At 56.7% G+C, this 21,198-nt stretch overlaps 8 protein-coding genes across 8 annotated transcripts; 6 read left to right on the plus strand and 2 right to left on the minus strand.

The window, feature by feature from the left end:
- Positions 1 to 17: 17 nt before the first annotated feature.
- BKA78DRAFT_168201 (uncharacterized protein) lies at positions 18 to 892 on the plus strand. The gene has a single exon (XM_066883197.1). It carries the CDS (start codon positions 207 to 209, stop codon positions 669 to 671), a length of 465 nt encoding a protein of 154 aa, XP_066742812.1. The 5' UTR covers positions 18 to 206; the 3' UTR covers positions 672 to 892.
- A 28-nt stretch (positions 893 to 920) lies between these two features.
- BKA78DRAFT_253184 (BRCT domain-containing protein) lies at positions 921 to 2,685 on the plus strand (the record flags this gene model as incomplete). Its single annotated transcript, XM_066884799.1, has 5 exons — positions 921 to 1,028; positions 1,088 to 1,364; positions 1,412 to 2,236; positions 2,286 to 2,366; positions 2,414 to 2,685. 5 exons carry the CDS (start codon positions 921 to 923, stop codon positions 2,683 to 2,685), a joined length of 1,563 nt encoding a protein of 520 aa, XP_066742813.1.
- A 33-nt stretch (positions 2,686 to 2,718) lies between these two features.
- On the plus strand, positions 2,719 to 4,246 carry BKA78DRAFT_319218 (uncharacterized protein). The gene is made up of 2 exons (XM_066888840.1): positions 2,719 to 2,745; positions 2,819 to 4,246. Exon 2 carries the CDS (start codon positions 2,958 to 2,960, stop codon positions 3,963 to 3,965), a length of 1,008 nt encoding a protein of 335 aa, XP_066742814.1. The 5' UTR covers positions 2,719 to 2,745; positions 2,819 to 2,957; the 3' UTR covers positions 3,966 to 4,246.
- A 2,343-nt stretch (positions 4,247 to 6,589) lies between these two features.
- Positions 6,590 to 8,504, minus strand: BKA78DRAFT_297283 (P-loop containing nucleoside triphosphate hydrolase protein; the record flags this gene model as incomplete). Its single annotated transcript, XM_066886744.1, has 2 exons — positions 6,590 to 8,310; positions 8,357 to 8,504. The coding sequence occupies 2 exons, from the start codon at positions 8,502 to 8,504 to the stop codon at positions 6,590 to 6,592; spliced, it is 1,869 nt and encodes a 622-aa protein (XP_066742815.1).
- Positions 8,505 to 8,959: 455 nt separating this feature from the next.
- BKA78DRAFT_297284 (uncharacterized protein) lies at positions 8,960 to 12,909 on the plus strand (the record flags this gene model as incomplete). Its single annotated transcript, XM_066886745.1, has 2 exons — positions 8,960 to 9,148; positions 9,232 to 12,909. The coding sequence occupies 2 exons, from the start codon at positions 8,960 to 8,962 to the stop codon at positions 12,907 to 12,909; spliced, it is 3,867 nt and encodes a 1,288-aa protein (XP_066742816.1).
- Positions 12,910 to 16,511: 3,602 nt separating this feature from the next.
- BKA78DRAFT_332418 (uncharacterized protein) lies at positions 16,512 to 17,735 on the plus strand (the record flags this gene model as incomplete). The annotated part of the gene is made up of 6 exons (XM_066889980.1): positions 16,512 to 16,670; positions 16,727 to 16,843; positions 16,917 to 16,933; positions 16,982 to 17,160; positions 17,199 to 17,221; positions 17,292 to 17,735. The coding sequence occupies 6 exons, from the start codon at positions 16,512 to 16,514 to the stop codon at positions 17,733 to 17,735; spliced, it is 939 nt and encodes a 312-aa protein (XP_066742817.1).
- An 858-nt stretch (positions 17,736 to 18,593) lies between these two features.
- On the plus strand, positions 18,594 to 19,808 carry BKA78DRAFT_168261 (uncharacterized protein). Its single transcript, XM_066883198.1, has one exon. It carries the CDS (start codon positions 18,807 to 18,809, stop codon positions 19,602 to 19,604), a length of 798 nt encoding a protein of 265 aa, XP_066742818.1. The 5' UTR covers positions 18,594 to 18,806; the 3' UTR covers positions 19,605 to 19,808.
- BKA78DRAFT_285164 (40S ribosomal eS12 domain-containing protein) lies at positions 19,769 to 21,097 on the minus strand. The gene is made up of 2 exons (XM_066885699.1): positions 20,712 to 21,097; positions 19,769 to 20,646 (listed from the first exon to the last, which is right to left on the minus strand). The coding sequence occupies exons 1-2, from the start codon at positions 21,016 to 21,018 to the stop codon at positions 20,264 to 20,266; spliced, it is 690 nt and encodes a 229-aa protein (XP_066742819.1). The 5' UTR covers positions 21,019 to 21,097; the 3' UTR covers positions 19,769 to 20,263.
- Positions 21,098 to 21,198: the final 101 nt, after the last annotated feature.

The following is a 21,198-nucleotide window of genomic DNA, read 5'->3' on the forward strand; positions in this document are numbered from 1 at the left end:
AGACAGTAGTGGAGGGTGCAACTCACAGATCAGTTGTGCCGGGGATGGCAGATGAGTGGAAACAACGGCGCAGGCTTGGGAGGGCAGTTAGGTCATGCGCTGGCGTGACGGGACCCTGCTGGGGAGGAGAAGTTGACCGGGAGGCCGTATTCTAGGAGAGACGATATCTGAGGACGACGAGCAGGGAAGGATGTGCGGGCAGCAGCATGGGGGTGGTGGGTGGTGGAGGTTCTGGCGGACTTGGGCAAAAGGACGGGCGATCGTATCGTGTGGTCAAGGCGGTCAAAGTGGGCGTTTTCCAGAGACACAGCAGCAGCCAGGGCAACCTCTCGATACATATCTATGGCGACAGTGCCCGCGCAGCCGCCCGCCGACAGCCGCCGCCTGAGTGTGCGCCTGTGCCTGCGCCTGCTTTTTCTTTCCAGCCCGGCTCGTTCGGAGGCCAACGTCATGGGAGCTGTCAGTCGGTTATGTTGTGTGTGAGCTGGCCGATGGCGTCCGTAAGGGCAACCGGCATCTTGCCTCCAGTACCGGTGCGCCGACGAGTCCGCGGAGGGCAGTCCAGTCCAGCCAGCTCTCTCTCTCCTGCACTACGGATGACAGTCCGTAACAAACCTCCACTCCTGCCCTGCCGCAATCGGATGCCACAAAAAATAATAATATTATACTGACTTCATCTTGCGCCCAATCGGCCCGCTCCCCGCCGCCCATGTCAGGATTTTGTTTGGTCGTGACGTCTCTCTGCGCCGATCAGCCAGACTGTGGGGAAAAGCTTGGCATCCTTCCGTCTTAATCATCACCACGTGACTGCCCTACCGCGACGCGTCGAGTCTCTCCGCGCGCACGTCAACCTTCTCTCAAGACTCTCGACTCTCCCACATCCCCCGCTCTCCACCATGCTGGAGGCTGTTGATCAGTGTATGCCCCCTCCCATCCTTGCTCACCGCATACCCACTAACACGCCCCCAGCCAAAGCTCCCCTACTTGGCGTCATCTTGTGCTGTACCTCGATCAAGACTGAGCAACGAGTGCGCCAATCCTCCCGCCGCCACTCTCACTTCGCCTCCTGCTAATCCCTGATCCCCAGGACGAGCTTTCAAAATGGGCCCTCGAAATGGGCGCTGCCCACAAACTCGACCTCACTTCTGATGTGACGCACCTCGTCATTGGCCATGTCGACACCCCAAAATACAGATACGTTGCCAAAGAGAGACCAGACATTCAGATTGTGACGACAGCCTGGATCGGCGCAGTGCGCGAACAATGGCTCGAGGGCGGCGACGTTGACGTGGAGAAGCTCGTCGACGTCCATCGTGCCCCCACCTTCTTTGGCCTGCGCATTTGCGTAACCGGTTTCGAGGAAGGTACGCTACCCCTTTCCATCGCGTGGATTAGCTTCTGACGTTACAAGTCGAGCAAAGAAAGGATATTGAAAACAGGGTCACCTCCAACGGCGGCATCTACTCGGGCGACTTGACCAAAAATGTGACGCACCTCGTCGCATTGGCCCCAAAGGGCAGCAAATATGAGCACGCACTGCTGTGGGGCATCAAAGTTGTCGCTCTCGAATGGATCATCGACTCGCAGGAGCGCGGCATGGTGCTCGACGAAGCCCTATACAGTTTGCGCCTACCAACACCACAGCGGGGAAAAGGAGCTTGGAAGAGGCTGCAACCCGAGACTATACCTCTGGGCAAGAGGCTTCGAGGAGAAGATGATGGCGAAGGTCGACGAAAGCTCAGGCGTACCGCAAGCTCCAAACTCAACTCCCAGAGCTCGGCCATTTGGGATGAGCTCAGGGGTGGTAGCTTTGTCGCCAAGCAAGATCTGGATGATGATTCTTGGCACGAAAACCCCCAGTCAGATGGCATCGAAAGCCAGGTGATACCTGCGCTGAGCGAGACAAGCATCACCAAGCCCGCTGCATCAAGACCTTTGGGACCCTTTGACGGTACCTCCATCTACATCCATGGATTCGACAAGGTTAAGACGGCACTTCTTGCCGAGCACCTACATCGGAACGGTGCCGTCATCATGGACAATCTAGAGCGAGTCGACTCTGGATTTCTCATCACCCCATCTGAAATGACCCATGATCAGATTGATGCTTCCGTTCGTGCCCAGGATCTCACAAAAGTCAACGAATGGTGGGTGGAAAAGTGTCTTCACAAAAAATCGCTCGTGGATCCCGCCAATGAGTTCATCTGCCGCCCGTTTCCGCATATCCCTGTTTCTGGTGAGTTTGGATTGAACCTCCCTCAGCTGAATGTTGGCTGAACCGGCAGGGTTCGAAAACTTGTTCATCACATTCACCTCTTATGCGGATTATGATCGCCTGCATTTTGCCAAGCTCATCAAGCTGATGGGTGAGTTGCTCACTACATCCGCTTACGGTGCAGGAGGCTGATTGCAGTAGGCGCCACGTACGAGGAATACCTTTCTGAAAAGGTTAGCGTCATGATATGCCCCACAACTCCCAACAGCAAGCCGAAAGTAGCATTTTGCTCCGAGCACTCGATACCCGTTGTGTCGCCTTCCTGGATGTGGTCCTGCATAGAACATGGTGAAGTTCAGCCATTTGACGAGCACGTCCTCGAGGCGCCTCGTGAGAGAGGAGATTCGCAATACTCTCAGCCCCAGCGCAGCTCTGCCAACGCCACGGACCGTATAAAGAAAGAACGGTAAGCCAATGGCTCAAATTGTTGTATTCTACTGTCACCGAGGTAAAGCTTTTGCTGTTTACATGTTCGTACTGCGCACTCGCTCTGCTATTCTACTTGCTGCATTTTGTAAGCTGCAGTCGCTGATGAGTAAATAGCTTCAAACGGGAGAAGCACGCCGGCAAACTTGCCTTGACGACTGTTCCGAAGAGCCCGCCTCGTCATGACTTGCCAAAACAAAACCTCAAACTTCGAACGACGGATAATCGGAAACCAATCCGGCAACGACGGCCGGTGATGCCCTTCAGCCAATCATCAACCGAGGACGAAGGTGCGGAGAACCCTTGTCCTGCGACCATATCGGATGACGATCCTGCTCCCTTCCCGAGTGTCGATGGTCCTGGGTCGCCACGGCCTTTGCAAGAATTATCGCCCTCGCGCGCGAATGCGGCACGAAAACCGCCACATGCAGAATCTGCATTGCTGGTAAGCACAAGGCCATCACACGACCAAGAAGATGCGTCGGACCCTGGACCAAAATCGCGCCCTACAACACCTACCGATCCTCCACAAGCCACCAACTCCTCCGCCACGGTCACCGCCACAGGTGGCCACGAATGCCCCCCTGAAAATCCCCCTTGTAACAAACCATCGACACAAGAGAATCTTAATTCGGCCATTGCCGCACTTCTCGCACAAAAGCAACAACGACCCATTTCGGCCGGGTCCAACACCAGCTCCATGGGCGACCCGGCTGCGGCCGCAGCAGGCGCCGGATCGTCCCGTAGCCGGCAGAGTCGGCGCCGCCAGCTTGGGCGCGCCCCCAGCATCCGCAGCGACGGCGGCACGGCCGACGCAGCTGGCCAACGCGCCGGGTCAGTGGCACCTTCAACATCGCTGTCTGTGTCGGGCAGTGCTAGCGGAGCAGGGCGTGCCGATGCAAGCGCCAGTGCCGAGGTCGCGGCCGAAGCGGCCGTAGCAGCGGATCGTGAAGACGATTCAGCAGACTCGCAGGCGGCGGCGGCGTTGCGGGCGCAGCAGTGGAGCGACGTGCCCGGCGCCTCGCAAACTCTGCTCTGGGGCGCAGGCGAGGGCGACCCAGAGCGCGCCGCCCTCATCCGCAGCTTGGGCGGAAGGGTCGACGAGGACGCCCTTCTCGACTCGAAGAGAGGTGGTGCCGGTGCGCAGCCGCAGCGCTTGACGGATGCCGGGTTTGTCGGCGAGGGCTCTTATCAGGGCATCGGAAGCAGACTTGGTCGAACCAGGTCTGCGGCGGCGGCGAGAGGGATGGGTAGGAGATGGTAGACGCTGGGGGAAACCAGCAGAGAGGCGTCGCTACTGCATGAGAACGAGCATGAGACGGGGGATACGCTTCCTAGCTTTCATCCATATTTGCTTCTATACCCCCTTCAAGCAAAAGCCATAGCATATTCTCGGATTCAACAATATCAAAAGTTCTTCTTGGATAGCCTGGCAGTTGATATAGGCGGCGGCGGCGTCTTGCATCTTTTTACAACTTGGCCCCCAAAAAAAAAGTCTACACCTACATCAAAAATCTAGTGCAATAGTAAAAGTCTACACACACCACACCACACGCTCTCATCCTCCTCTTCCATCCCTCATCCCTCATCCCTCATCTCTGCACTCTCTACGCCTCGTCCATCCACTTCCTCCCTTCCTCTGTACTCATGAATGCCTAGAAATTGCGCCTTGCGCTTCCAAAGGCCCGCAACGCCGCAGTGTTGAGACGTCGAAAGCTTTTCACACGACACCCCGGGGCATTAAGCAGAAGCTGTAAGTGGCGTTGAAGGCAACATGATAAAAGAAACACCTCGACTGCTGCTGCTGTTGTAGACTGAGACTGAGCTTATAGTGCAATGCAACGCAATGCCAATGAGATGAGATGATGTTTATAGATCGGCTTGCTTGCGCAGAGGGCCCGAGAGAGAGGGGGTGTCGTAGGTTGGGGAATGTGCGGGGAAAAGGATGGAGTTGACAAGTAGTGATGATGACTTAGTTGATCTGAGTGGAAGGGAAGAAGAAGGGATGGATGGATGGTTGGGTGGTTGGGGTTAGTGCAGTAGTGATTAGTCGACCCACCAGCAGCAGCGAGAGAGAGCGCGCACGTCATCTTCCCCCCCCCCCCCCCCCCCCCCCCCCCCTACCTACCTACTTATACATGTATACCGGCGCGATGATGGGATAATACACCAGCAAGCACGTACATACACAGCAACCTCGCAAGCAAACAAATGTTTCCATACACGCCGCACCGGTCGATGACGTGGTAGTGGTAACAAGTGCCCCAGCAATAACACTCCCTTCCTTCTGTGGGTCCGGCTCTGGTTTGGTTGAATCCTGACTGACCTACAGTACTTGCAGCTCGTAGCTCGTTTTGCCGGCGGCCGGCTTTTTCATGTCGAAGGAGGAGGAGGAGGAGGAGGAGGAGGAGGAGGAGGAAGCATGTGGTGAAGGTGGGTAGCGAGCAAGGAGGGCACACACAGGTTGAGGCACATCAAACGGATGGCAGCGGCTTGTAGCCAGTCAGCCAGTTAGAGTATAAGATAGGACTAACCGGGGTGGGAGGAGTGTGGAAGTGGAAGGGGGGCAGAAGGGGAGCAGTTGAATATGCATATGGTGGAGTGGCATATTCACCAGATATACCTGCAGTGGTGGAAGGCGCCGTCGCCCAAAAGAGCCAGCCAGCCAGCTGCCAGCCCTTCCGCCAGCAGTGCTGCGTCAAAGAAAAAACACACACACCCAAAAAAAGAGAATGGCAAAAGGACTTCGAGAGCGACTCGAACTCGTTTAAAAATCTTGAGAAGTCGCTTTCCTTGCTTTCCTAGTGTCCCCCCACGCATCGCATTAGCATTTGCAATAAACACTTGAAGGTGTTGGCCTCTTTTCCCACCTATTGGCCAGCCAGGCTATAATCCAAGGTTGAAAGTAAGTCCAGCGGTTTCGGATTATGATTGTGCTGTGCTGTACTAAAGCTTCCGATGCCGAATTTCTTGTTGTCGGCAATATGCCTCAATGCCAGGATGATCTCTCAAGCAAAAGTCAGTGTTTCCCTATTCTTACCTCAATCATCCATTGCCCAGCCCATGATTCCCAAGTCCTGTTTCTGGGAGGTAAGGATACTGAAGGACGAACTGGAATATTGTAGAAAAGTAGATAGTTGATTATAAAGAGCGACTCAAGTTGATTCCATGCACGCCCTCCCCCTCCACAGCGCACAATACCAACAGCAACATAAACGCTCAAATGCAAGTATTTCGTTACGGTCGTTAACTACACTACTACTACTTCTACTGTCTCCAGAGTACCAGACTCCCTCCCGCCATGCTATGCTGCGCTGCTACGCGATGCAATGCCAAGCTGTCAATCTGGGTAGGGTGATCAAGGGGGATTAATGAGAGGAGAGAAATGAAAAGAGAAAACGACAACTTCCCGCCTGCCTGCATGCTCGCCCAACTTCCTTCGCCTTCGTTGCGGTGTATGGTGTTTGTACGTTGTCTGTACAAACATCTCTCCGATCCATACATCCATCCATCCCTTCCCCATCGGCAAAACCCGTCTTCGCGTGTCCATTTTGCTCCCTGTCCATGCTGATATCAATATGTCTGCGTGAGCCATCGCCCGGATGCGGGCCAGCCCCCAGCTCATCATCGCTCGCCGCCGTCGTCTCGCGTCTCTCTGCGTCTAAGATCCAACAACCACGCAAGACTGCCATAACCAAATGATCAATCTTGGCCATCAAATAATGCAGCAAAGAATGGCGCGGGGCCATGATACGCAGTGTGGTCAGCCAGCCAGCCAGCGTATCAATCAACCAGACGTCTGAGAAGAATGGCGGGACGTCCGGTTCGCTCAAAGACTCCACATCATCTTCCGAAACCACAGCCATCCCCATCCCCATGACTTGGCGCTCACACCTCGCGTCCCCTACTCGGCGACCTCTCCCACACGCGCGTCGGCGTCGACGAAATCGAAAAGCGATCATGGTCATCCTGGACCTTGCGCCTAAAGACGCCAATGTCCTTGAGGAAGTTCTCGGCCTTTGCCTGGAGCTCCGCGGCCAGGGCCTCGTGGGCGGCGCTCTCGTCGTCGACGTACTCGTAGTAGTCGCCGTTGGGGTCCTCCTCGCTGGCGGCATAGTAGGCCGCGTCGTCGGCCTCGACGCCCGAGTCGTTTTCGTACTCGTCGTCGGCGTCGCCTTGGTCGCCACGGTCGCCCATTATGGGCGGCAGGACAATTGGATTCTTGAGCTCGCCCAGCGCCAGCGTGAGATGGCGGCGCAGGGCTTCCGACTCGGCGCGCAGGGCCTCGTTGACCGGACGCAGCTCCTCGACCTCGGCGGTGAGAGCCTTGATTTTGGCTTCCGACACCTGACGCGTCTCCTCCATGAGGCGCTGCATGACCTCGACGCGGCGCTGGTAGTCCTCGAGCTCTGCGGCCTCGGCCTGCTGGCGCCGCAGCGACGACGCGTTGACCGAGACCTGGAGCTGGCGGATCTGCTCCGCCATTTCGGCGATTTGCGCATCGCGCTGGGCCGACGAGAGCGAGTCCTGGTTGATGGTGGCGCGGGTGCGGATGCGCTTTGCTTGGTCTGCGTAACGCAGAGTCGACAGGGTCTCGTCGTAGTCGGCGGGGGCGATGCAGGCCACCATGGCTGTCTTGCTGTTTCCTCCCAGGCTGTCCTTGAGGATCCAGGTGAGCACGCTGTCGCGGTACGGAACCAGTTCCTTTTTCTTCCCTCCTGCACTGCTGCGCCGCCGCGTGTCAGAAGTGGGACCGGTGCTGCCGTTGTGGGCCAGGGCGGCTATGACACGACCCAGTGTGGTCAGGGATTTGTTGATCTTGCCTCCCTCGACCAGTCGCTGGCCAGTCGCTTCGGTCGTCTTTACGCGCTCGGAACCTGCCAGGTCAACCAGCCGCATGCGCGCTGTCCGCTCAATCGTCTCGTCTGTCAACAAAGAATGCTGCATCTGCTTGAGGTGAATGGTAAACACGGCGTGAGATCGCGAAGACGTGTCATTCATCTTGGTCGAGGCCGTGGTCCGGTTCAAGTCACCAGTGCGCATCAGACGAGCCACGTCGACGTAGCTCTTGACCGGCGCTTCCGAAAGACCCTGGACGTAGACGCCGTCCGTCTGCGACTCGCGGATTTTGAGATATGTGGCAGGATTCGTGCGATGGGTGAGCAGGTCGCGGACGTGCTCATTGTAGACTTCAAAGTAGGAAACGTGAACGCTGTAGGTGGTGTTGGGAGTAGGGTCGTTTTGGATGCGGTCGAAAAGCTCGTGGCAAGTGCGCGGAATCAGGCCAGGCTGCTCCGGAGTGCCCATCATGGTATAACTCTTGCCAGATCCCGTCTGGCCGTATGCGAAAATGCACGTGTGGTATCCCTCGAAATTGTGGTTTAGAAACTCGCCGCCAAAGGAGTTGTAAACATCTTCTTGTTTGGCAAAGTGGGGGTCGACGTTTTCGTGGGACCAAAACGACTTGTCGAAGATGAACTTCTTCTCCTCTGAAATTTTGCGCGTGCTTGTGCGGGAGTTGGCCGTGTCCTTGTCGCCCGGCGGGAGTAGGATCGTCTCCTGGGTCTGGGGGTCCATGCGAACAAGACATTCTGCTCCGCGTTCGAGTTCTGGAAGAGTTAGTGGGTGATGATAGGGAGGGATTAGGAAAAATACCTCTCTTAACAAAGCCTCGAACGCGGACGACGACCTTGACATTTCCGCTGTCGGACGACATGGTGGGTGTGGGGGTAGAGTTGTTTGCGCGCAGCGACGGGGAGGAGGCAGTCGAGGGTTGGAGGCCACGGTAGGCTCTAGGGTCCATGGTGACTTCCAGAAGATCACAGCAAAGCTTTCGGAGCCGGCGCGAGCGGAGTTGAAGAAGCGGGTACATGTGGGAGGGCGCAGGTGTTTAGTTTACTCATTACCCAATCGGGAAAGGCGGCGGGGGCAACGATCGCCCGGGGGATGCGATGATGCGCCGGTTCGGGCGCGCGGAGCAAAGAGCGGAGGGTGCGCGACGAAGAGAGGCGGCGACAAATTTGCGGTGCGGCCGTGAGGACGAAGATAGCACTCTGATGTTCTTGTAAGGTTGGTGTTGTGTTAAATGTCCTCAACTTCCCGTCTTCCTTTGTTGACTCTCGGCTTTGACATGACCTGACAGCAACCGACACCACCCTGACAGCAACCAAGGGATTCCCTCGCAGGAAACCCCAGGAAACACTCTCGTTTCCTCAGCATTCCGTCTCTGGCTCCGCCCGCTGTTTGTTTCACGCCGCCATGGCCGCCTCACCACCTGCGCCGTTGGAGCGAGGCGCCGCTCATCTCTTGCTCCTTCGTCTGCCGCCCAGCGAACGCCCTGGCGCTCTGGCCGACTTGGTCAACGACCTTTACGGCCGCGCCCAGCACGGCCACATTGACTTTGCTTCCGCCCGTCTGGCTGCCGAGTTGCTACAGCAATGCCCCGAGGTGAGCCATGTCGCCTGACGTGAGCAGCGTGGCCTCGAGGACCTTTTTTTTGGTTTCACCATGGCTGAAACTTCCACCGACAGGATTGCGACGCGACCCACGCCAGGTCTCTTTTTTTGCAACTGCTCCTCGAGACCGTCTGCCACTCCGACTCCCATCAGGACACCATTGACATTTGTTCCCGGGACCGACTATTGGCCTCCCAGTTGCTGTCCTCTATCGGCCGTGACCTTTCCAAATCCGCCCTAGCCCTTCACCACAACAACCAACTGGCCGTGCCGACTTCCATTTCCTGGAGGCACTCTTCCGACGGCGACGCTTTGGATGACCGTCGCCTGGTCAGCTATCTCGATTTTTTCAAGTTTTATTTCCTTTCTGAAAATCCTTGCAATCTGTCCGTCAACCTCCTGCAAGCCCTGCTTGTATTCTTGGGCGCGACATCCCAAGAAATATCAGATGCAAGTCGAGATGTCTTGTCCGCTGCATTTTACTCAATCCGCGCAGCTCAAGTTTCGTTGGATTTGTCTCATGACGACGGCTCCGACGTCTTTGCCCCCATCGAGGGCCCTCTGGGATCAGTCATCTGGTCTCGCATCAAGGATCTGCTCTCCTCTGCAGATCCTCGCTTCTCTCTTTCAGCCTTCCACATATGGTTCAGATGGTTCTCCCTTAGCGGAGAGCTCGGGCCCTCTGTTGAGATCCTCAAGCAATACAAGTACTGGATCTTTCTGCAAAGAGGCCTTGTAGACGGATTTTCTGAGCAGCGCAAGTACTGCCTTTTCATTCTTCGCGCCTCTGTTGGATTCGTCAAGGACCAACAGCAGGAAGTTCATCCCTACGTTCGGGATGCGAATACCCCAGAGTTCGAGACTGACTATACGCGATACTGCACACTGTTTGAGACCATCATTCTCGGAAGATATCTCAACCAAGTAGAGGCATGTCTTCCTGATCTCCGTGCTCTGTCTTTTGAATCTAGGGTCCACAACACTTGGATCATCACGCTTCTGCGCGCATCCTTAAGCACGTCGGTCCAAGATGGCATTCGCAAAATGATTGGCAACCAAATCTTGGCTGATTTGGTGTCAAGACCCAATTCTCCTGACCCAATTAGCCACGACTATTTGACATCGTCTTTCTTGCCCTGGGCCACTCAAGGCTGGCTTTTTACAGGGACGCTGTCAAGAAACCGAGAAGATGTTCGATGCCTGCACGGCGAGAAGCTGAGCCTGTACATTGAACGTCTGATACAAGGCTGTTCTAACAAGTATCGCCGCCGAGAGTATGAGCGAGAAGTGTTGTCCTTCCTCCATGAAAAAGGAAAAAGACTATTCCAGCACGCTCACTCGTACTGCCTGCAGGGCATTCTGAATGGCATGAAGAGGCGCGAGCCCCTCCATCCCCAAGACATACCACTCCTCGTACAAGTCGCCATGCAGACTGGGCTTCCAGAAGTAGTCCGCGACTTTGCTACCGCTGCTGCGTCGGTCATGATTGAGGAATCTGTCCAGGACAAGCCTGAAATACTTGCTACTGTTCCCGGCTACAACCTTTTGAAGATGAGATGGGACGATTTGCAAAAGAAGAGGAGCTCCGAGCTGATCACCTCCCATGCAAGGAATGCCAACATGAGTGCACCAAGTGATGGCCTGACTAGTGCCTTTGAGGTCCCTGCTGGCTCTCAGCCAACGATAAGTTCCTTCTTGCAGATTTTGAAAGACACGAAGCACAAGTGTCTGCACAACGAGGGCCTCATTGACGGATGCAACTATATCCGCAAAGTAATCGTCAGCAGGACAGACTTCGACTCAGAAGATCTTCACCTGGCGCTTGAAGCCATTTGGGATGAAATGGAGCGACAAGAGTATCCTCGGCCTGCTCTTATGCAGCTCCCGGAACTGCTTTACCACCCTGCGATCCTCCAAGCTGCTTCTGAAGATACTCGCACGCTCCTGTCTGGAGCACTATTCGACCTTTTCACCTTTGCTGAAAGTCGAATCTTTGTGCTCACACCTTTGGCCAGAGCAATCAGACGAGCATACTTCCAAGTGCCAGACGCATGCGACTGGCTTCCAATCGAAGACTTTGTTGTCCGCTTCGCTAATAAGCCACCATCACCACGCATGGAGATCCTCCTCGAAGCCGCCGTTGCCAACAAACTTTCGGTCCTGGTCCCTCACTGCACATACGAGTACTACTACGGTCCGACCGAAGCGCGCGGCTATGCCTACGTATTTGACATGCTCAACCGACTGCGCGACTCGGACCGCCCGATGGCGATGCGCATCGTGGAACGATTGATGGATCCGTGGATCCACCAAAAGATGCCAATCCCCATGGTCAGCAAGTGGAAAGAGTCGACGCAACTCCAGACTCTGATTCTCCTCCAAGGCCGCGCCTTCTCCAGCCTGACTGACGACGAGGTCTCTGAAAAGCTTGAAGCATTCTTCAAGATTCTCGCCATCGAGCCGCTCCCGCGGTACAGATTCTTGCTCGAGTGGATCATCTCGACCATCTACGTGGCGAGAAAGAGTTTGCGCAGCAGGCTACTCGAACTCTTGGACACGGACGACCACACGAACCCCAAATTCCTGGCGTCAGTCATGAAGCTCGGCATCATCGTCGCGCGTCTGTGGGACGCCGACGAGGACTTTGCGCTGCGGCTCATGACCATCCTGGTGCCGTACTCGGCCAGCCACAAGATTGTCATCCGCCACGAGTCGCAGTGGTCATTTCTCCCGCTATGGGACCATGCGGCCGCAAAGGGCTGGAACAAGCTCGTCGAGAACCCCGTGTTTGCGGCGCTGAATAGGCATATTCGGTCTTTGGACAAATACTCGACGCCGCCGCCTGACCGCACGCTCGAGTGGTTTGATCCTGTGGGTGACTGCAACCTGTTTACACTGTTCCAGGGCAGCTATCTCGATTTGGAGCCGGCGGAGCCGCGTATCATCTCCATGGACGATTTCCGCGCCGTTTTATACGAGGATACCAAGGGCCCTGACGGCAAGATACTGGCTCCGCGTCTGACCATGGGGGACCAGAAGGTCGCTATGAGCGCCTCTGCTCCGCCAACCAACGCCGAAACATCCACCGCCGTCAAGCTGACCCTCGACGTCGCATCGCGGCCTCCACCTACCGCAGAAGCCGCAGCGCCCGCCCCCTCGTCGACAAACTTCCTGCAAACCAAAGGGCAAGCCTGGCAAAACGCGCTGCTGGCACCACCCTCTCTCTCCTCTACATCCACCACCACCACCACCAGCGCCCGCCCCTCCCCCGTCATCCTCATCGGCTCCCTCATCGACAACCCCTACAACCTCGGCGGGCTCTCGCGCCTCGCCGAAATCTTCGGCTGCGCCTCGCTGCACCTGCGCACGCTGGCCACGCTGACGCACAAGGACTTCACGTCCGTCTCCGTCTCGTCGCACTCGCACGTCCCCATGGCCGCGACGCCGCCCGCCTCGCTGCCCGCTTTCCTCCGCGCGCAAAAGGCGCGCGGCTACGCCGTCGTCGGCGTCGAGCAGACGGACCGCAGCGTCGTGCTGGGGGCGGACGCGGACGAGACGAGGGAGGTGTTGAGGCGGGAGTGTGTGCTGGTCATGGGGAGCGAGCGCGAGGGCATCCCCGCCGAGGTGCTGGCCGAGTGTGATGGATGCGTCGAGATACGGCAACTGGGCGTGACGAGGAGTCTGAATGTGCAGACGGCGGCCGCCGTCGTGCTGTATGAGTGGCAGCGGTTGCATTGGGGGAGGGGCCCGTGAAGAGGAGGAGGAGGAGGAGGAGGAGGAGGAGGAGGAGGTGGTGGTGGTGGTGGGAGTCGATCGATCTCACTCGTAGCTAGATAGATAGGTAGTGACTAAGTGAGGTGGTTGCAATAGTCCTCCACATCCCGCAAAGTCTCCCTAAATGAACCACACTGTTGCATACAACGCGCACAAAATCCCCATCCACTGCGCCAAGGGCCGGTCCCGGAGAACGAGCCAGGTAGCGCCAGCTGCAAGCTGCCAACCATTCGCAGTGGCAATGATTAGTCTACACTCTTCCAGACCCGTGGGTCTGCAGTGACAGTAAGCCCTCGGTTGTTTTGTGGTCATCAAAAACATCGCCGGGAAAAAATCGCATCTTCTCCATTATTCCAACTCAACGTTGTTCCCTTCATCAACCGGGGGCGGACAAACAATGGCCATCGTTTTGAGACGTCAAAAGGTTTCGGGGGTTCTTAAAAGTATGCCACACTTCCGGCAAAGCCAAAGGACGCAGATGACTCCTTGTGCTGTTGCAACGAAGCTCGCGTCGCGTGTGGTCAGTTGGCGAGGAGGAATCTGGAATTAGTTGGACAAGTTGTTGTACAAGCCGTGCAGGTTGTTGGAGTTTGTGGTATGGGTCAAGTAATTTTTTTTTTTTCAAACTTTTGTCTCTCGCTCGCTACCTTACTATCTCGTCCCTACTTACGTACTGCTGCAGCTCCTCAGTCAGTAGGCCAAACCCCAGCGCTGTGGTCTGCCGTTGTCTGCCTGTCCGTCTTGCTGCCTCTTTTCACAACTCAAGCCTCATCGTGGTATCTATCAATCCCCGTCCGTCGTTATAATCTCTTCTCTTCCCAGTCTCCTGCAAGCCAGGCAATGTCGCGCTACCAAGCACTTTAACGCTGAAGACCTAGCAAGCAAGCAAGCGCGCACGCCCAACCGCAAACAACCAACCCAAACTCTGGTCTATGTCGCCCTCCACTAGCGCAGACAGACTCAGCGCCTGGCAATCACCCACCGGTTCACGTCATCCCACATGGCGCCGCTCTCCTTGATTAAGCCCTTGTCCGCCGCGACCTTGACACCGGTGTAGACGGCCTCCCACAGCTTCCACGCGGTGTCGAGGTCGCCGGCGAGGTCGACGCTCTCGGGGAACCAGTCGCGGGCGGCGCGCAGCTTGGTGTTGACGCGGGCCTCCTGGTTGGTGGGCTCGGGCTGGACGTGCAGCTCGTCGAGGTACGACTTGACGGCGATGCCCAGGGCGCAGTCGTTGGGAAGCAGGAACGGCAGCTTGATGCCCAGGTCCGTGTAGTCGGAGCGGTCGCGCTCCGCGTCACCGTTGAGCAGCAGCGTCGTCAGGCTGACCTCGGCCAGGTCGCGCAGGCTGCTGCTGACGGCCGAGATGATGCTGTGGTAGCCCAGGAGGTGGCGCGAGAGGGGGCCCGTGAAGCCAATCGCGCGGTGGCGGAGCTTCCCTAGACATGCGACGCGAGACACGAGGAGCGTGTTGCGCTTGTCCGTTTCTGAGCCGCGGAGTGGTTGACCGCCGTAGGAGGGGAACATGGTGTTGGCGTTGAGAAGATTGAGGCGGGCCAGCTCGATTGCAAGGAACACGGCTTCTTCGAGCTCAGGGCGACCTTTGAGCGCAGATATCGAGGCGGAGAGAGCCTCGCCCCAACCAGTGAGCTTGTGGCTCGAGTCGACGAATTCGCGCAGTTGCAAGAAGCGCCAAACAGAGTTGTAGAGAATCTCGTCGCTGGCCGAGAGGAGCTTGCTCGGGTCTCTCTTAGTAACCGTCTTTTCAGCAAACTCAGCGTCCTTGAGCGCCTGCACAGCGAAGCCGAGAGTGTCGGCACCTTCCAGCGACTTGACCTTTTCTTGAATGAGCGAAGCTTTGACGTTCCAGTTGCTGATGATGGGGCGAAAGTCGGCAGCTTCCCGCAGAGAAATCGTGTTTGCGTTGGTGCGGTCGAACCAAACCCTGAGGGAGACGTCCTTGTGTTGGTAGAAGCGATGGAGCGATGAAGAGAGAAGGGAAATCGTCGTCGCTCTCAGCGGCACCAAGTCGTTGCGCACAAGGTCGCGATACTCTTGCGACTCTCCTCCATCTAGTGGGGCGTATTCGACGACTTCGGCTGACGTGCGCATGCTGAGCACTCTCGGGCCAATGGCTCCTCGTGAAAGGTAGAAATATATCTCGTCGGGCAAGCGTTGGCTCATGAACTCGTGCACGTCTCCGGGGGCATTGTCGTTGTCAAACATGTGGACCTTCCCATCAAGGGAGAGTACGATATGGTGTTGAACGGCCATCTTGACGCGCATAAATTTGTCCACGTAGTTGAGCTGTCGCAGCTTAGGGTCGTCCTGATAGTGCTGGCATACAGACATGCCGGTCCGGCCAAGAGACATCATCATCTCGACGGCAGCCTTGATCTTGGTCTTGTTCCTGCGCGGGGAACTCTCGAGCATCGGCAGGGGCGTGAGGAAGCTTGTGCCAGACAGAATGCATGCGTCGACAAACTGATCCGCAGGAAGGTTCCCCAAGTCCATGATGCAGCTCCTCCTCCTCAACCACGTAAACTCCTTGTTGTCCCAGTCCCAGTTTATAATTACTTGATCGACGTCAAAGAGGAGAATCTCAGAGGGGCCGGAGATGGCTTGGAACATGTGCTTCGCCGTCTTTTCGAGGTATGCGAGCTGGATACATGTTAGCGCCCCCGCCCGCAGAGCGGCTCTGTAACCTCACCTGGCCCCAAGCCGTATACGGCGCAACCAGAAACGGGACATCGGCTTCGTTCAGGAGGACTTGGAAATGGCGCAAGTAATCGTCGGTTTTGGTCAAGGCTGAGTACGGACCGTTAGGAAATTTAGCGGCTCTCGAGTTGTAGGGGCTTTTGGAGCCACTCACGAGCTTCACCAAAGGTTGCGACAGCGCGCTCCGCCTCACCCTGGTTGTAGAGCTCCCACGCGTGATCTGTCTTGAGCCCGGCCTCGTCCGACACCAAGAAAGCCTTGGCTTCATCCCTCTTACCCACAGTCAGGCCACTGAAAACGAAAAAGGGCGAAATATTGGCGCTCTTCCAGCGCGCGAGGTCCTCGTTGACGCAGCGCTTCATGGAGAAGGGCAGGCCGCCAAGGGCGGGCAGCAACGATTCCTTGAAGTGCGGATCATTGAGAAGGCGGTTGAGGTAGTCGGCGGCATCAATGGCAACGGTATAGCCTGCGAGCTCGTCGATTTTGGAGTGCTCGGCCAGGTTGGCGGTCCAGTCGTCGTTCATCGAAATCATGTCGGGTTTGTAGCTTGTAAGGATGGAAAACAAACGGCGGAAGGGGTTTTAGGTGAGAAATGGAAGCGCAACGCCAGACGCCGACGCCGCAAAGAACAGGGGCAGCTTCCACTGGCGGGGCCGCGGGAGGAGATGAGGACAGGGAGGTTGCGGGGAGAGGAGCGGGAGTCGGAGTGTTGATGTTGAACGGAGCTCGACTGACGCGCCGCAGCTTCGCGGACGGCCCACGCTGTCACCATGCCACTTGGAGAATAGCGCCAATCAGCCCTACAACCTCACCACCAGTCCACCACTTTCGCTGTTTGCCCTTTTTCGTCCACCACCGCATCCATGGCCATCCATATTCCCGTCATTGACATTTCATCTCCGAGCCAAGAGGTGGCCAAGCGTCTGCTCGACGCTGCTTGCACCCATGGCTTCGTCTACATAGCCAACAGCGATAATGCCGCTCAGATTCCCCCAAAAGACGTGGAAAGCATGTTTGATCTGGTTGGCCAGCCTCTCTTGAAGTATTCATGCACATATCTAAACTCTAACTTGACAAGTCCAAAACATTTTTCAAATCTCCAGACCCCGTCAAGGCTGAGTGCCCTTATCAAACGGACAAAAATCAAGGCTGGGTGGGCATGCAGCGGGAAATGCTAGACCCAAAGACTCAAAAGGTACATTCATTTAGCTGTCAATTTATCTTTATTCCTCTGCTGCTCTCTCGTGACACTTTCTGACTTTCATCAGCGAGGCGATTTCAAAGAGTTGGTCCACTATCCAAATTTACCGCAAACAACCCTCTAAATCCACAGGGCGTTCAACGTCGGAGAATACACCAACGGCAAAGCCTCTCAACCACTCCCTGCCCCGTTTCGATCCCACGAGGCACAACTAGGCCGCTTCTTTGACCAGTGCCACGCCTTATGCAACAGCATCTTACAGCTGCTCGCAGCTGCGCTCGAAATCCCTTCAGACGAGGGGGAGAAAGCTGGTTTGCTGAGCGCCATGACCGCAACAAGGGGCCATCAGGGAGCATTCTGAGGCTTCTCTATGTAAGTGTTTGCTGACTTTCCTCACTCAAATATATTGACCTTTCAGTATCCGGCGCTGCCACCCATTGAGACGACGGACATACGTGCCGGGGCGCATTCGGACTACGGCAGCATCACCCTTCTATTTCAGCAACCAAACGGACAACCAGGCCTAGAAATCCTTCCTCGAACGGGAGTCTGGACGCCAGTACCAGTCAATCCAGCAAACGCGAGTGCGCCGCCCATACTGGTAAATATAGGGGATCTTTTGAGCTATTGGACAGACGGCCTCCTCAAGAGTACAGTGCACAGGGTAGTCTTCCCGCCAGAGCTGGTGGAGGGAAAGGGACAGGACCGGTACAGCATGGCATTCTTCTGCCACCCGGTGGACGATGCCAAGCTGGTGCCGATCCCCAGTCCGATCATCAGGAATCAAGTCAGAGGAGGAGACGACGGCGTGAGTGAAAGGACGCAAGTTTTGACGGCGAAGGACCACCTGTTGGAGAGACTGGCGGCAACCTACGGAGCAAAATAGTCATCTGTACAATGATATACCTCGGCATCTTGCAACACCAAGCAAACTTGCAAAGTCGGCAAGAGGTGAAGGAAGGTAGAGGCTCTCCGGGACGATGCCGTTGATGCGCGACGACGTCAGGCCGAGAGACGGATGCCGCGGACTGACGACTGAATCCTGCGATATCCGTGTGTTTGTGAACGGGAAGCGGGCGGGTGCGGCCCGTTCGCGCTCACGATTTGTGATCACAACATGCCACTTCCGCTGCCGATGGGTGGTGATATGGCTCGGGAGCCCGTGCCCAGGTTGCAAGAAGTATAAAGTAGTCGCTGCGCACCCTGCGCCAGTCCGTAGCATCCGTTGGAGTTTCCTCCGTCCTTGTCGATTGCTCTGGGTATGCCCGAGATCAGTCGTCCGGTGGGAGATATCAAGGCTCGGCGCGCTCTTGACTACCGACAGGGCGAAGCCAAGAACGGTAGTTGACGGTTGAGAGTAATCAGGAAGTCTGTTCGCGCAGTCGATGCTTTCAGAATGAAGTTGCAAGTCAAGAAAGGGCGTCGATGACGAGGATGGTCTTGAAGACAAAGTTTGTGGCACAAGGGAGGCGTCGTCTCGCGACAGTCATTCGACCAGCAGAGCCGCTGGCGTGACTGACACGGCGGCATCGGAAGAGCGGCGCGAGAAAAAGGCAGGGCCGAGATAAGTCCACGCCGCTCCGACCCTATCAACGCAACACCCGAGAAATATTCGTCGCCCTGCCCAACGACTGCTCCTGCACATCAAAAGACTCAGCTTGCACTGCAGGGGAAATAGGGGTTCCGGACCGTGTTCTTGTCAAAATTGCACAGAGAATCTTCACATGCTAACGTGATAAGGCAGAACTCGTCATACCTGGACCCTCCGACTCCCGGAACCATGCTTTTGCTCAAAGATATATACCAGCTGGTGCTGCCTCCTACGGTAGGTGTTTACTGCTCATCAGTACAAGAAGCCTTGAGATCAATTACACTTCCTCCTTGAAGACAATCTACACATCAACCTTTTTCAAATCACTACCTTGTTGTGGGAAGACCAATCAAACTCAACACCATCATGGCCACCGCAACCATATCAACATCAACCACCACCTCCTCACGGAGAAGACCCACCATCACGCTGCGGGCCGAGGAACCCAAAGCCCTCCAGCCCGTCCAGCAAGAACGCCAACAGGAACAAAAGACGTTCCCCTTCCTGCGCCTCCCGGGAGAGCTGAGAAACCAAATCTACGAGCTCCTGCTCACCTCGGACTCGCTCCCCTCGCTGCAAGCCAAGGCACGCCACTGCCACACGGTGACGGCCAGCAGCAAGCTGCCACGCGCCGACATCCACCCCGCCATCCTCAGCACCTGCCGCGCCATCTACGAGGAAGCAACCCCAATCCTCTACGCGCGCAACACCTTCGCCGCGCACCCCTCTCTCTTGACCAAGATGCCGCACCTGGTACGCCCTTCGCGGCCCGTCCTCGCCAACTCGGTCATCAGCCAAATCCAACACTGGCGCGTCGCCGTGCGGCTGGACACGGACCCCTCGTACACGGCGGCCGACGTGGCAGCCGCCTTTTCGGGCGCCGAGTCGCTCGAGCTCGACGTCTGGCAGGCGGCGTTTGGCGACGCGGTCGACTACGCTGCGCTGCGCCTGTTTGAAGAGGTCCGAGGCGTCGGCCGCGTCAAGATCAACGGCGCCGTCGAGCCCAACTTTGCCCGCTGGCTGGAGCTCGTCATGATGAGCCCGCCGGACACCGACGAGGAGATGGGCAGTGGTGCGAGCACGCCGGCGTACGTTGAGTGTGATGGCGAGGATGGACGGCGGATGCCAAGGGATCCGAGGGTGTTGCCGTCGTGGGTGTTTTAGACGAGAAGTCTAAGGGGTGTTTGTTTTGTACCATAGCATGGATAGGTGTTACTGGCTTGGGAGCGGGAAAAGCAACTGGATATAAGGGGGTTAGAGGCGTTTTGGTTTTTGTTCTGGCAGAAGAATAGGATGGATATATACCCGGCCCTGCATCAATTGAAAGATAATCTTGAATCATTTGACCTCTATGAAAAGAGTGAAGCAATCTTCAAGGGTCTTGTTCTACTCACTGCCCGCGAGTGAATCCCAGCAGCTCTTCAAGTCACATTCCCCGCAACAGGTCATGTTTGATTTGAAGTTCTTTTCCATTTTCGCCGCAGAGCATCGTGCGGCAAGGCTCTCTCACAAAGAGACACCCGAATTTACAGACAGAATCGGAACACCCGCCTTTTGATGATAATGATGAGATGCCCCATGCACAAACAATGAAGCCCCTTTGGTTTAGACCAGCCAACAACGCCGTATTTCGCCCCGCCCCGTCCCATGAACTACAGTCGACATCCACCGTTGCGAGGAAACCACGGATTGGGAAAACTGTTATCCTCCTCGCCCATCTTGCGCATACTGCCTCCAACGTGTCCCGTTGCTCGTCCTGCTCTTCTCTGCTGCGTCGTCCCATATCGTCCTCGTTTCGAAGCCGCGGTCACAAGTCTTGCAGCTTAGCGCGTAACGCCCGCCTGGGCCTTGAGGACGGCCTTGACAACGCCGTCGTAGGCCTCCTTGAAGTCGGCCTCGTCCTCGGCCTTCGCGTCGCCCTTCTTGCCCGTGCGGTCCTTGCACAGCATGACGACCGAGGTGGGGCGCTTGGTGTTGCCGGCGGCGCCCAGCTCGGCGCGCGACGCGACAAAGATGTAGGGGATGTTGTGGTCCTCGCACAGGACGGGGATGTGCGAGATGACGTCCATGGGCGAGATGTCGGCGGCGATGACGACGACGGCGGTCGGGTCGCTCACGGCCGACGACGCGGGCAGATTCGTCGACGACTTGCGGACGGCCTTGACGACTTCCTTGACGCCGCGCTTGAGCGTCTTGTTCTTGGCGGCTGTATGCGGGACGAGCAGTCAGTTGCAGATTCTGAAATGTGGTGTTGAATTGACAAAAACGTACCCTTCTTGACCGTCTTGAAGAGCTTCTTGGTGACCTTTTCGTCGGCCAGCGGCACAGCAAAGGGCACCAGCGCGCCCCTCACAACGCCAGTGGCAGCGGCATCCTCATCGCCGCTCTCGTCCGCCTTGGCCGCAACGACGAGCTTGGTCTCGGCCGCGGGCTCGCTGATGCTGGCAATCAGGGCCTCGGTGACGTGCTCCGACGTCTTCTTTTCCTTCTTGTCCTTCTTGCTCTTCTTGACGCCGTCGGCCTCGGACCGCTTCTCCTTCTTCTCCTTCTTGTCCTTGACGGTCTTTTCCTTGGCCATTGTGTGAGGTGGGGGGCGTGAAACGGCGCGGTTGGTGCTGGTTGTTGAGGCGTGGAGCTGGAGATCCGTCTCGCGCGGTAGAAGCTCTGTTGGCCGCTGTGCGTGCGGAAATTTTTGGGAATCTTTTGCAACTATCCCCGATTGGGTATAGCGCAACTTTCAAATCCAACCTCCGACCCC

The sequence above is a fragment of the Phyllosticta capitalensis genome (assembly GCF_038381095.1).
Source record: "Phyllosticta capitalensis strain CBS 128856 chromosome Unknown BKA78scaffold_7, whole genome shotgun sequence".
In the NCBI taxonomy this organism is placed as follows: domain Eukaryota; kingdom Fungi; phylum Ascomycota; class Dothideomycetes; order Botryosphaeriales; family Phyllostictaceae; genus Phyllosticta; species Phyllosticta capitalensis.

Coding starts and splice junctions, on each gene's coding strand:
- BKA78DRAFT_168201 (XM_066883197.1), top strand. CDS start 207: ATGGGGGTGGTGGGTGGTGGAGGTTCTGGCGGACTTGGGCAAAAGGAC.
- BKA78DRAFT_319218 (XM_066888840.1), top strand. CDS start 2,958: ATGCCCTTCAGCCAATCATCAACCGAGGACGAAGGTGCGGAGAACCCT.
- BKA78DRAFT_168261 (XM_066883198.1), top strand. CDS start 18,807: ATGGCCACCGCAACCATATCAACATCAACCACCACCTCCTCACGGAGA.
- BKA78DRAFT_285164 (XM_066885699.1), bottom strand. CDS start 21,018: ATGGCCAAGGAAAAGACCGTCAAGGACAAGAAGGAGAAGAAGGAGAAG. Junction 20,647..20,711: donor CTTCAAGACGGTCAAGAAGG/GTACGTTTTTGT, acceptor TCCCGCATACAG/CCGCCAAGAACAAGACGCTC.